At 48.6% G+C, this 13,911-nt stretch overlaps 1 protein-coding gene and 1 pseudogene across 7 annotated transcripts in view; both read left to right on the plus strand.

Moving 5' to 3' along the window:
- PPP2R5C (protein phosphatase 2 regulatory subunit B'gamma) overlaps window positions 1-13,911 on the plus strand; it is a 127,297-nt gene that overhangs the window by 24,385 nt on the left and 89,001 nt on the right. Inside the window, exon 1 of one of the 7 annotated variants that reach the window (XM_042944310.1) lies at window positions 6,258-6,563. The exons of 5 other annotated variants lie outside the window; for them this stretch is intronic. In XM_042944310.1, the coding sequence (XP_042800244.1) occupies window positions 6,470-6,563 (94 nt within the window). In that variant the 5' untranslated portion in view covers window positions 6,258-6,469. Of the gene's footprint in view, window positions 1-6,257; window positions 6,564-13,911 lie in introns of those variants that run through there. One more of the 7 variants, XM_042944306.1, reaches the window with a different exon arrangement.
- LOC122223140 lies at window positions 294-1,631 on the plus strand (annotated as a pseudogene).

Genomic DNA, 13,911 nt, shown 5'->3' on the forward strand with positions numbered 1-13,911 from the left:
CCCTATTCACTTATTTTCATTTTACATATTTATAACTATTTTTGATGGATGTCTAATGTTTCATTGTGTGGGAAAATCCCTTTGACGTTAAGGTAGTTTCTAGTATTTTGGAATCACAAAAATCTGATGCTCTCAAAAAAAGTTATTAGGAATTAACCAAGGAGATAAAAAACTAGTACACTGAAAACAACAAAACGTTGCCAAAAGGCACTGATGACAACACGAGTAGACGGAAAGACCCCTGTGTTCATAGGTTGGAAGGCAGCATTGTTAGGACGTCAGTACTGACCAAGGAGACCTACAGATTCAGTGCAATCCTTATCAAAATCCTAATCGTATTTTTCTCCAGAAATAGGAACATCCATTCTAAAATTTGCATGGAATCTGCAGGGACCCCCAATGGCCAAAGCAGTCTTGAGAAAGAAGAACACACTTGGAGGTCTTAAATTTCCTGATTTCAAAAATTTCTGCAAAGTAACCAGAACAGTGTGGTGCCAGCATAAAGACAGGTATATTCACCAATATGGAGGAGACTAGAGAGCCTGGAAATCAACCCTCCCATAGATGGTTGAATGGTTTTCCCTACTGAGTGGGGAAAGGACAGTCTTTCCAACAAATGGCCCTAGATAAACTGGATATCCAAATGCAAAGAATGAAGTTAGACCCTTACCTCACACCATGCACAAAAGGTAACTCAAAGTGGATCAGAGACCTAAATAGAAGAGCTAAGACCATAAACCATTAGAGGAAAACATAGAGGAAAAGCTTCATGCCCTTGAACTTGCTAATGATTTCTTCTAAATGACGCCAGAAGCACAGGCAACAAAAATAAAAGTTAAGTTGGACTACATCAAAATTTAGTGGGGAATCTTTTGTGGTCGGTTCCACGCTGCCAAGTGCATTTTGAGCGTCGCACCCGGGAGGCTGGGCCCACGGGACACGATGGAGATCTCGTGGGTCCTGAAACACAGGCTACAGCAGGTCAGCGGCCACGGCAGCCTCCACAGCTATCTAGAATGTTCTTCAGGGCCAACGACGTGAGGGTTGGTACATTAGTGGGGGGAGACAAATATGGAAACAAATACTATGAGGACAACAATCCGCTTTTTGGCCGTCACCAGTGGGTTATGTATACTACTGAAATGAACGGCCAGAACGCATCTCGGGATGTGGACGGGCGTCTCCTGAATGGCATTGTTGGCCTCGCTCTGTGACCGATGATCCTCCAACAACAGAACCACCTACTGCTCGTAAATTCATTTGGACAAACCATAAGTTGAATGTGAGCGGCGCTCCAGACAATGTACCTTATTCTACCACTAGAAAGAAGATTCGAGAGTGGGTCCCACGTCCAACACCTGACAAGTAAAGACCATGGAAAATAATTTAAACATGTAGAATATGGGCTCTTCATGCCATTGCACTTTTACAGCTTACCATTAACTTGATTAAAATTGTTTGATGAAGCAAAAAATAAAATTTCTGTGCCTCAAAAAACAGTCAACAAAGTGAAAAGGCAACCCACAGGATGGGGAAAAAATTGGAAATCGTTCATCTGATAACAGATTAATATCCAGAATTTACAAAGAATTCCTCCAACTCAACAAGAAAACCCGATTTAAAAACGGAAAAAGGACTCGAATAGACAGATCTCTGAAAAAGATACACAAATGGTCAGTAAACACATGAAAACATGATCAGCATCACTAATCGTTAGGAAAACGCTAATCAGAATCACAGTGAGATACTACTCCACATCTGTTAGTGTGGCTGCTGTCAAAGGATCAAAAAAAACCACAGAAAATAACAAGTGCTGGTGAGGATGTGGAGAAACTGGAGCCCTCGTGCACTTTTGGTGGGAATGTAACAGGCTTGGTGCCGCTGCTGTGAGCAAAAGCATGGAGGTTCCTCAGAAAGGTAAACGCAGAAACACCGTAAGTTCCAGCAATCCCACTTCTGGGCGTGCACCCCAAGGAACTGAAAGCAGGGACTTAAGATAGATCCTCGCACACCCGCGTTGCAGCGGCTTTATTCACACTAGCCCGGAGGCAGAGGCAGCCCAGCGTGTCCACCCGTGCATGGACGGGACGAGACGCGGTCCGGTCACGCAGCGGAACATCATCCAGCCGTACAAAGGGGGGAGGCGCTGACACCCGCCGCCACGTGGATGGACCTCGAGGACGTCCCAGAGCGAAGTACGCCCGTCACAGAAGGACACACGCGCATGATCCCGCTTGGAGGAGGTGCCCGGGGTAGTCAGAGTCACAGAGACTAGGACGGGGGGTGCCGGGGGTGGGGGTGGGAGTTAGTGTTTACTGCAGACAGTACCAGTTTTGCAGGATGAAGCTCTGTGGATGGACGGTGGCGACGGCTGCAAAACAGTGTAAATGTGCTTAAAACCACACGAGCTGAACACCGGGAGTGAAAATGGTTAAGACGGTAAATTTCACCTCATGTGCGTTTTAGCAGTTTTTTAAAAATTTTAACGTGTGATGCGCGCCCTGCTACGACATGTCTGGAATAGACACATCTCTAGAATAGATTCCCAGGGGCAGAATTACCTGAAGACTCTTGATCCATATTGCCAGGTTATTTTCCAAAAGGATCAAAACAGTTTATAGATTTGTTGGCAGGGTCACAACATGCCTCTACCAGTATTGAGTAGTTATCATTTTTTAAAATGATTCCTGATTTAATAGGCAAGGAAATACTTTTTCATACAATTATTGATCAGTTGTGGTTCTTTACAGCATCGAGGCCCTGGTTTTTTGTTGTTGTTTTTTTTATAATTAACTGTAGTTGATTATTAACTCCCCGTGTTTATGGCATTTATATTTCCTCTGGTTTTTTGAGGGGAACATACAGAAATTTGTAAATTTTTTAATGTGAACAGTATCCATTCAGGGTTTGCCCATTGTTTTTAAATGTCCTTTTTAAAATGTATTTTCTTTCTTTATTTTGAGGGAGAGAGTGGGCGTGTATGGGGGAGGGACAGAGAGAGACTCTTAAGCAGGCTCCTCATTCAGCATGGAGCCTGACATGGGGCTCGATCCCACGACCCTGGGATCATGACCTAAGCTGAAATCAAGAGTCAGATGCTCAACCAACTGAGCCACCCAGGTGCCCCTAAATGTCCTTTTCTTTTCATATTCACTTCCTTTCTGAAAGCTGTGGGGGTTGGGGAGAGGGAAGGATTTGGGTTTGTTTCTTATTGAACTGACCTCAGATTTTATTTTATTTATGGGAAGACTTAAACGGACTGATCCCCACATAGCCAACCCGTCCTGCAGCTAATCTTCCCCTTCCCGCTGACTCGAGATTCATCTTTGTCACAGGATACACTGGGGTGTCTGTGCTTACTGCCTTGGGGGCTGTTGCCTCCGCCTCGCTGACCTCTTAGGCCCCCATCACACCAGCATTAATTCCCAAGCTTTACAGTGGGTAAGACTAGCCGTCCTCAGAAGTAATCTCATCCTCTTGCTTCTTATGTTTCAACTGTAGAATCGCTTTGTCAAGAAAAAATGTGTCAGAAAAATAGAGACCCAACCAAATGCTGACTGGAATTGCTTTAAACCTATAAATCAGTCTGGGGAAAAATTAACACCAGCATGTGTATAGTATTTATGCTTCCGGCCCAGGACATGCCCTCTGGATACTTCCTCAGGTGTTTTTTCCTCTCCCCGTATTACTTATTTGTTTGCTTGTTTGTATTTAGGGTGTGTTTCCTTGGTGATTTCCAGATCACAGTCCTGGCGTTCTTTAAGGAATTACTTCATGTGTACAAGGCTTCAAAAGAGCATGGGGGGAAATCACTAATAGAGCTGAGATCCTTTGATCTGAGATCATTAAGAAAACTACATCAAGGAAATGTCTTCCCTTTTTCATTGACTTCTCATTTGTATACTTTATGTAAAGATTCTAGGAGTCTTTCCCCCTTATTTCTTCACTTTAGGCTCATCAGCACAGTCTTGGGACGGGCACATTTCCCCTTCTCGTCTCATATTAAAGAGATTATTTGAGGGCAGCTCTCTTTTTTTAATTTTTTAAATTTATTTTGAGGGTCTGTGCGTGTGCAGGGGAGGGGCAGGGAGAGAGAATCCCAAGCAGATTCCGTGCCGTCAGCGCAGAACCCCACGCGGGGCTCAGACCCACGAACCATGAGATCACGACCTGAGCCAAGATCGAGTCGGATGCTTAACTGACCGAGCCCCCCAGGCGCCCCTATCTGGTTTTAAAGTGCAGATCCGCAGGAAGCATCTGCTTCTGGACCCCTTTACCAAGCACACCTCGTTCCTAATTGCACACATGTCTGAGTTCATCCGGCATCGCTCCCTGGGTGAGAAGGTGGTGGTGATCCTGGGAGAGCCATCCCTCCGGTGATCTGACAACCCAGAGGGTCTGCAGTCAGAATTTAAATTCCACATTAACCTGACTCAAAGCACAGGCAGCTTTTGCTAAAGCGTGTCTGCTGTTCAGCAGCAGAGGAACCAGGCAGGTGTGCGGCTGTCTGCACAGGGGGTGAAGGCCTGGACCCGTCGCTTGTTATAAATAATCGCACGGCCAGCTCTGGAGGCTAGCAGCATCCTTCAGCTCCGGGAAGAGGGAGGCAGGGGTGGGATCTGATTTGCCTTTACTTACTTATTTTTGTGATCAATATCGACGCACATTGTAAAGACTGCATTCTTGCTGGTGAGGGGGCCTTACTAAACACTCCTGGAGGATCATAGCTGTTCACTCACTCGTTGAAATGGATCGAGGGCCAGCCCACAGATGTAACTGCTAACCCCACCTGTGTCTCGGGGGCTTCTTACTATTGTGAATTATGCTTAGGAACCAAAGGGCTTTTGCGTTCTTGTTTACAAGTGGGGCAGGTGGGCGGAGGGAGTTGTGTGAGAGGACATGGGTGTGGTTTGGGCAGACTTAGTTGTGTGTGAAGAAGTGAGGAGGTTTTTTTTCAGTTGTACCTGCCAGATTTTTTTTTAAGTTTATTTTTATTTATTTTGAGAGAGAGAGAGAGAGAAAGAGTATGAGCAGGGGAGGGAGGCAGAGAGACAGAGAGAGAGAGAACCCCAAGCAGGCTCCGTGCCACCAGTGCACGGGCTTAAATTCACGATCCGTGAGATCATGACCTGAGTTGAAATCAAGAGCCGGACACTCTTGGTTGAGCCACTGAGGCACCCCTGCCAGATATTTCTCTTATAGCTTGTTTTTACTTGGAGCTGGTAGTAATATTTCTTGTTGTTAGGGAGTCATGTCTTCAATCGCCTCATACTCCAGAGACGATGTCTTTCTCCTTGGAACAGCTTTTTACATTAACTCTTTTTGAAGCCAAGAAACTAAGATCTAAATAATAGCCTCTGAAATTAGTCCCATAAAAATAAGTGAAATATCCTTTTTAGTCTAAAATGTTTAAACTTGAATCTCTAAAAATATAAGGGGTGCCTGGGTGGCTCAGTCGGTTGAGCATCCAACTTTGGCTTAGGTCTTGATTTCCAGGTTTGTGAGTTCGAGCCCCACGTGTGGAGGCTGCTCAGGAGTCTCTCTCTCTCTCTCTCTCTCTCTGTCTGTCTCTCTCTCTCTCTGCCCCTCTCCCACTTATCTTCCTGCACGCGCTCTCTCTCTCAAAATAATAAATTAACTTTAAAAAATTAAATAAAAACTTAAAAGTACCTACTGTGTTGACCTCTTCGGCATACATAAATGGAGAGTGCATTTCATTTTCTGGCTTTCTCTTTTTAACCCCCTTAATTTGTAGCACTTCCTGGTCGTTCAGTTTAAGGAGGCTTTCCTTGTCCATATGATTTTTTTCACTGAATTTTCCCAGTAAGAGACCTCGATCTGGAGAGAAGCGGGCGTTCGGGGATCGGCTGGGCTGGTAACTTGGTAGGACAGGCTGAGCGCCAGCCCACACTGGCGACGGGGGGGTTGCATAATGTTGGCCCAGCCCCTGGCTGGAACATCACGGAGCCGGGTGCCGGCGCGGGAACCGTGGGCCGGAGCCGGGAGCGCCGGGAGCGCAGGGAGCCTGGAGCAGAGGCGGCCGCGCACCTCTGACCCCCGGGGGCGGCGGGCACCGGGGCTCCCGCGCCCCCCTCCCCCGCCCCGCCCCGCCCCGCCCGCTCGCCCTCCCGGCTCGCAGAACGTCGGCCCCCCCGGGCCGGTGGGGCTGGCGGCCTCGGAGCCCGGCCCCGGGGGCCGAAGGTCCGCGCGGAGCGAGGCCGCGGGAGCCCGGAGCCGCGCCGGGTCCGCGCACCGTGACAGCCGAGCAGGGCGCTCTCTCCAATTGCAGTTTTTTTAGTGTCATTTTAAGTTGCAGCTTCCGGCCAATCAGCGCGCGCCGAGCCCGCTGACATCACGGGGCGGCCAGTTCCCTCCAGCTGCAGAGCTTCAGTTTGTCTTTTTTTTTAAACTAAAATGGAGGCTGCTTTCTTGCCTTAAGGAGTACACTGCCTCTCCCGCTGGAGTCTAGATGTGGACATGTAATAAAGCGGGCAGCAGGATGGTGGTGGACGCGGCGAACTCCAACGGGCCCTTCCAGCCCGTGGCCCTGCTCCACATTCGGGGTAAGTTATTGTGTGTCTCGCCGAATCGGAACCTTCCGGGGCTAGTTAATAAATGGCTATTGTGCCTCGGATCAGAGGAGCAGGAAGTCCCCGCCGGCGGAGCCGCTGCGTCCGGCCGCCGACCCCGCGGGGGGGCGGGGTGGGGGTGGGGGGGCTCGGCTGTGTCACCGCGGCTCCGTTCGGCGTCGGACCAACTACTCCCGGAATCCGAGTCTCGACCGAGGCCTGGCACGCAGAGTTCGAAGCTGGTTTTTCTGCCGTCTGCTGGCCCTCCCCTCCCCCTCCCCGAGCCGTGCTGATGTCAAAGGATGTGAAGTCACTGCCCGGGGAAGGTATTGGGTGGAGGTGGGAAGGAGAGGCGGGCGGCAGCGCGGGGCCAACTTGCCCGGCCGCGGAGTTGCCGCTGCCTCGGTGTTGCCGGGCGCTGCGAGGGGTTCTCGGGGTTCGGCGGGTGGGGAGGGGGGTGCGGGGGGGGGGGGCTCGGCTAAAATCAACACGAGCTGAAAATATGCAGCAGCGATCGCAGAAAGAACTTCCTTTCAAAGGGCTGTGTTCATTCTTGCGGTGCAGTGCAAGCCTCAGCGAGAAACCCGCTCGCTCCTGCTTTGAGATGCCGAGATCTATTGTGGGGTCATAATTCCTGAGATGTTAGCGGGTCCGTGGGACAGTAGGAAATATTTTGCATTTCAACAGGCTCTGTGTTGACATTTGGCTTTAAGATTTAAAATGGCAACAAGTTTTCCGTGTGTACTGAGATCTGACTTTTAATAATTACAGTGTGCTACTTGTGGTTTACACAAAACTGGGGGGGCCGAATTTAGCTGAAAAACACCATTACCATGGTAATTAATAATAATTTCATTAAAATAGAAGCATCAGGGTAGCAGTATACTTACTCTTAGTTGGCATTTTAAAACATTTGTTATATAAGTTTTTTTGTTCATAATTGAGAGAACAGAAAATGGATGTTAAGCTTTACCAGAACATTTTAAATTAAAATGTATATTGTCACAGCTACGCCCTAACAAATCAGTTGTAACTGTCACAGTCTCCTCCAGGGACCCGTGTCAAGAAAGGGTGGGGGCAATATTTCTAGGTGACTAATAGTCCGTATGACTAAAATGCCGGACAAGATTTTTCAGATCCTAGGGTGTATCCAGGGCAGATAAACCGCACGAACACTCAATCGGTTGGAATAAAATGGGTGTTGCTTTTTTCTCCAAACCCTCTTTAATAAAGCCGGTGAAAATTCGTACCCACGGTGACCAACCTGTAGGTTGGGCTACACATTCATTGTTTTACAGCGTGTGCCCAGAAAAGAGCCAGTGTTGACCACAGACAGCATTTAGACACTTTAATACAGGAACCAAACGGGTAAAAACAAAATGTAATTGTGTTTAGATTTAAGTTAGTCCTTTAAATACTGACTCATTAGCAGTAAGATAATTTTATTGCATCTAAAAGACGTTTTTTATAGTTTTAAGATACAAATAACAGATTTTTTTTGGTTTGTGAGCTTTTCCTGATTTTATTAGACACTTAATACTTAATATCCTAGTCATTTTCTGTACTGAGATAACTCTGAAATGGAATCATTTGATTTTACGTATTATACCACACTGATTTCTTTTTATTATTATTATTATTATTATTATTATTATTATTCCTAGACTTTATTATAGTCAGGTTGGATTTTTTGCTCTTGGTCAAATAGCTGGTTGGTTATTTTCTGATTGTGGGAGGAAAAGGTAGTGAAGTGTATTAAGAGACCTGAGTTTTTAAGAAGGGATAACCTTTAGGGACCTAAAACTAACTTTTAATTCAAACAGTGGAATGATTTCTAATTTCAAAACTTGAAGAACACTTTGTTGACTCATAGTTTTTAGGACAAGCATGTATGTTCGTGTGCTGCTTAGCAAGAGCATCAGCCGCTCTCTTGTGTGTTACCCGTGCTGAGGGTCAGGAAACGAGACAGAAAGGCACGGCCCCACCCCAGAGCCACCAGTTTTGTGGGAGACCCACGCAGGGGCCCTGGTGCAGGACGGATGCTGGGGCAGGGGCTGGCGGGGGCTGGCGGGAGGATGGTGGGGAGAGGTAGCCACCAGGAGGGGGTGGTGCCGAGGGCTACCTCCCCTCTGTGGGTGCCCCTCTCCCCCTCCCCCCCATTCCCATTTAGGGAAGAGGGGTCTTCCACACAGAAGGGAAAATGACCTTCCAAGGTCACAAGACCCACATGTGGTCGGGCCAGAATCCAAATGCAGGCAGCTGTTTTGTTTTGTTAGTCATAGTTTTTTAAAAAACAAACTTATTTTAAAATAGAAATTTTGGGGGCGCCTGGGTAGCTCAGTCGGTGAAGCGTCCGACTTTGGCTCAGGTCATGATCTCACAGTTTGTGGGTTCGAGCCCCGCTTCGGGCTCTGTGCTGACAGCTCAGAGCCTGGAGCCTGCGTCGGGTTCTGTGTCTCCCTCTCTCTCTGCTCCTCCCCCTCTGATGCTCTGTCTCTCTCTCAAAATTAAAAAATAAACGTTAAAAAAAATTTCTTTAAATACAAATCTCGGCAGTTTGCGAACCTTTTGCCACAGGATTATGCGTGTGCTTTTTCCCAGTGCCTTATCGACATTCATCTGTCTCTGTGGCCTCTTGTATATGGCAGCTTTGTGCCCAGGGTTCATTTCTTCATTTATCTTACGAATATTTATCAGTTCCCCACCACCACATGCCAAGCAGGTCCCTAACTCAGAACCTGAAGCCAGCACTGTTCCAGCTTTCCGAGTTTACAGTCCCCTGCGGGGTGGGGCAGTCAAGTAAACAAATAAATCAACAGGATCCCAAACTGATTAGTAGTCCCAGTGGGTGTGATCGTTACCTTCTGTTAAGTAACCTGGAGTTTGCAATTAATACGGTGAATTCACATACCCTAAAAAGTTCAAGTGGGCGAGGAACATATTATTGGAACTTATATAAACTTGTCTGTCTGTAGAAGGAGAGAGCGTCACCTGAACTTGATGGCTGTAAATTTAGCTCGATGACTTAAATCCTGTGCTTCCAGCGCCGTCCAAGAGGACTGCCTGCCATCGGTGCCCTCCATGGTGGCCGCTGCCGTGGCCCCTGCCATGTGTTGGCTGTGGGGCACTTCGGATGTGGCTCGTGCAGCTCAGAAACTGGATTTTTGATGTCATTTCATTATCGTTCCCTCAGATTTAAATAGACTCTTGTGTCCAGCGTATTGAAAGCTCAGCTGTAGCCTGGGATCGGCACTTTCTCAGCGAAGGGCCGGACAGCACAGGTGCACCTCAGCATCACTGCGGTTCTCTCCCAGACCGCTGCTGCCGTAAAGCTCTTGTGACGTTCGGTCAAGTCAGATGAATTGTTTGGTTTTCCAGTGCACGTAAAAGTTATGTTGCTTTCGGGGCGCCTGGGTGGCTCAGTCGGTGAAGCGTCCGACTTCGGCTCAGGTCATGATCTCACGGTCCGTGGGTTCGAGCCCCACGTCGGGCTCTGTGCTGACAGCTCAGAGCCTGGAGCCTGCTTCGGATTCTGTGTCTCGCTCTCTCTCTGACCCTCCCCCGTTCATGCTCTCTCTCTCTCTCTGTCTCAAAAATAAATAAACATTAAAAAAAAATTTTTAAAAATAAAGTTACGTTGCTTTTATGTTCTGTTACTGTCAGAAAAAACAACAGTGCGTGCTTGTGCGTTCGTTTAAAAATAGTTAGTTGCTTACACAAAACACTGCATCCAGGGATCCACCCCAAGTCCAAATCCCCTTTTTGGGATCTTTTCTTGGAATGGGGAACCTATAGCCCTAGAGTGTCTTTGGGCATATTTCCTCCAAAGGCTCATTTTCTTTCCTTCCAAAAGAACAGTAATACGAATACTGGAAAATGACAATTAAGGATGGAGCTACCAAAAAAAAAAAAAAAACCTTTATTTCTGAAAAGCGCTGACCATCACCTGAGGTTTCTGCAGATGATAATCACTGAGCACAATCACCAGAACAATTATAGTGATGAGAAGTTTGATAGACTGCACAAATCACCAGTGACAGAGTCAGCCGCGTGCTGAAACGGCACCCAGAGACCCGCCTAACACGGGGTTGCCACAAACCCTCAATTTGTAAAAAACACAGGATCTGTGAGGTGCAGTAAAACGAGGCGTGCCTGTAAATATTTCTGGCTGCGAAAGCAGCCATAGGCAGTAAGTAAGTGAATAGGCGTGTCTGTGCTCCAGTAAAGCTTTATTCGCAAACACAGGTGGCGAGCCACGTCTGGCCCACGGAACCTAGTTTGCCAACCCCTGTTGCAGACCATCCCTTGAGTTTCTCAGTGGCCTGTTAGTGTGGTAAAATACGTGTCACTCCCAGAGCCAGGTTTGAGGCAGGAATAGCCAAACCAAGAAGATGTTCATGGCCAGAGAGTCCGTCTTTGAAGGACTGAGAAGTAGCCGCGGCCTGGGGGGAGCTCAGGAGCAAATTATTCCTTCACGTAAACCCATTTTTCCTGGCAAGTTGAGGTCTGCCTGCGGAGAAGTTTGTATTCTCACGAGTAAAATGTGCAGGGGCAGCATGGGAGTCTCCTTTCCTGCCCCACTCTGTCCGGTGACTTAGCACGGCCAGAGACACCCGCGGCCGATGCAGGTGGCTGGCCAGGCGTCCAACACTCCTGTGTCATGTGACGATACCCGGCAGTATCCACATTCCCCATGGTGAGGCAGGAAAACGCTCCAGTGGTGACCAAAAATGAAAGACCCCTCAAAAGATCAGACCGTGCACCTGTCTCCGGATGGTGTATCTGGCCAGCTCAGGGTTTTTGCTTCACAGACATCGTGTGCCCTGTGCCTGTCGTTCTCTCTGAAGTGGCTTTTTAGAGCTATGCCTTTACAGCTTGCCTGCAGTGACCTGAGTGTGGGGTTGTTTCGTATTTGTGAGACTGTGTGGAAGGTAAGCGCAGAGACAGCTCTCTTGGGGTGGGGGGGAAGGGAGGGGGATTTGCATCAAGGCTGCACACCTTTTGTTAATGAGTCTTCCCTTGAACTCGGGTGTGGCAAGAGCTTTCTGGTCACGACTCCTGCCTTGCAGCAGAAGCTAAACTCCCAGAAGGTTTTTCCCTAAAATATGTCGACGGTGAGAAAACAACGAAACATAAAGACAGGAGGTGGACAGTCGGGAAGAGTGTGCGTGTTTTTAAACCTCGGAAAGGGACAGACTCCTCTCGGGCAGAGTGGTCTGGGTACCTCGTCCTTCTCGCCTGACTTCTGGTCGCACGCGTCAGATCCAGCTGCCCAGTGGCTGTCTTCTGACCGTGCAGCACCTTCCCGGCACTTTCGTGAACACCCGACTGACCGGTTCCCGCCTGGGAGGTGAGCCGGACACGGGCTGGTGTCTCCCCTCCCCAAGGTCACCAGCCAGTAAGGCCGAGTCCAAGGCCCCTGTCCCTGGCACCAGCTGCACAGTCCCCAAGCTGTCGCCGGTGGCTGTCCCAGGAGCGGCAGTGTTTATGGAGCGTGTGGGGTCAGGGCCACATCCTCACGGAATCCGCCCAGCATCGTGCGTTCTAGAAGAGGGGACCCTCTCGCCCCAGGCCACGGAGAATGAAGGAGCCAGAGTCTGAGCTCAGGCTCGCTCCTCTGCCCCACGTCAGGGTGTCAAGAGACGAGTGTAAAGCTTGCACATCACGCGTACCTTCTGATTGTCCCTGTTTTCTGTAGTGTGATGTATTCGTGCGTCCGTCCCCTGACCTGCCGTCCCATTTCACCACCTCGTCTGCCAGCTGTTGATCGGGGGCCTCGTTTTCTTACCTCCTCCGCGAAACCTCAGCACCCTGAGGAAGGTCACGGTCAGTCGGGTATTTCTCATGACGTCCGGCGTCATCCCTAGAGTGTGAGCACTCAGCCAGTGTAGGTGGATTGGAAGTAAAAAGTTGTCTCTCTGAAGGACCGTTCAGGTGATACGTATTTGGTGCTCCATCGGTCAGATAGTACCTGTCAGGCTCATGAGAAGCTGTACGAGGTAACTGCCTAAAAGGGTGGACACAGGGAGCCACTCTGCTGGGCCTGGCTTCAGACTGAATCTCTTCCCCATCAGATGGGAATAGCACCCCTAAAGATATGGAGATACGGAGAACTCCAAAACGGGGGGCGTGGGGCGCCTAGGGGGCTCCGGTCACGATCCCACGGTCCGTGGGTTCGAGCCCCGCATCGGGCTCTGTGCTGACAGCTTGGGGCCTGGAGCTGCCTCAGATTCTGTGTCTCCCCTTCTCTCTCTGCCCCTCCCTCCCCTGCTTATGTTCTCTCTCCATCTCTCAAAAATGAATAAACATTAAAAACAATTAAGTTAAATTAATAAAAAAAAAAGGGGGCGATCAGTTTCTCTCATGAATGTACTTAAAGGAAAGTCATTTCTTTTTGATCCTGGAAAGACACTGGCCAGAGTCCATAAGGGCAGAGTATTATAGCAGGTAAAGTCTGGTTTGGGCCCTAGAATTGTTCATAAATCAAAAGCCCTTGTATTTAAAAAACAAAAAAACCAAAGGCACATAACAAATACAGTGAGTGAATCTCTATATCAGGTCTTCGTTCTAAAACGAAACCAAATCAAATCTATACCAGACGTTCTTGGGGCGGTTGGAGAAAGCTGAGTGTGCAGTGATATGGGCTGCTGTGGAATTAACTGTTTTCTGGGTGCAGTGAGGGTGTGGTGATGTTGGAAGGACTGTCCTTCCTCTTAGGGACCAGTGGTGGAATTATTTAGGTCCGCAGAGTGATGAGCTCTGCTGCCTTCTTGAGACAATAAAGGGAAAAATTACCGTAAGCGAATACACTAAGATGGGAGCAGCTGGTGAATCTGGTTCCCTGCAGGTGTTTATTGACCTGTGTAGGTTTAAACTTTTCCGTAATGCTGGAGAGAAGTATCTTAAAGATGTTCTGCTTTAGGGGGCGCCTGGGTGGCTCTGTCGGCTGAACGTCTGACTTCAGCTCAGGTCATGATCTCACCGTTCGTGAGCTGGAGCCCCGCGTCGGGCTCTGTGCGGACAGCTCGGAGCCTGGAGCCGGCTTCGGGTTCTGTGTCTCCCTCTCTCTCTCTCTCTCTGCCTCTCCCCAGCTTACACTCTGTCTCTCCGTCTCTCAAAAATAAATAAACATTAAAAAAAAAAAAAAAAAGATGTTCTGCTTTGGAAAAAAATGCACCAAGGAAATGTAATTATTCAGAAACTGTTTCCAAAATGGCGAGCTTTGGTCTTTTGCGTTCAGGTCGGCCGTTCCCCTTTGTGCCGCTGCGGGCAGAGCGGCGTCTCTGGCGAAGTCATCGGGCGAGGGCCGGGCCGTCCCGGGCAGGGCAGCATTGAGGCGCTG

This window comes from Panthera leo, chromosome B3 (assembly GCF_018350215.1).
Source record: "Panthera leo isolate Ple1 chromosome B3, P.leo_Ple1_pat1.1, whole genome shotgun sequence".
NCBI lineage: Eukaryota > Metazoa > Chordata > Mammalia > Carnivora > Felidae > Panthera > Panthera leo.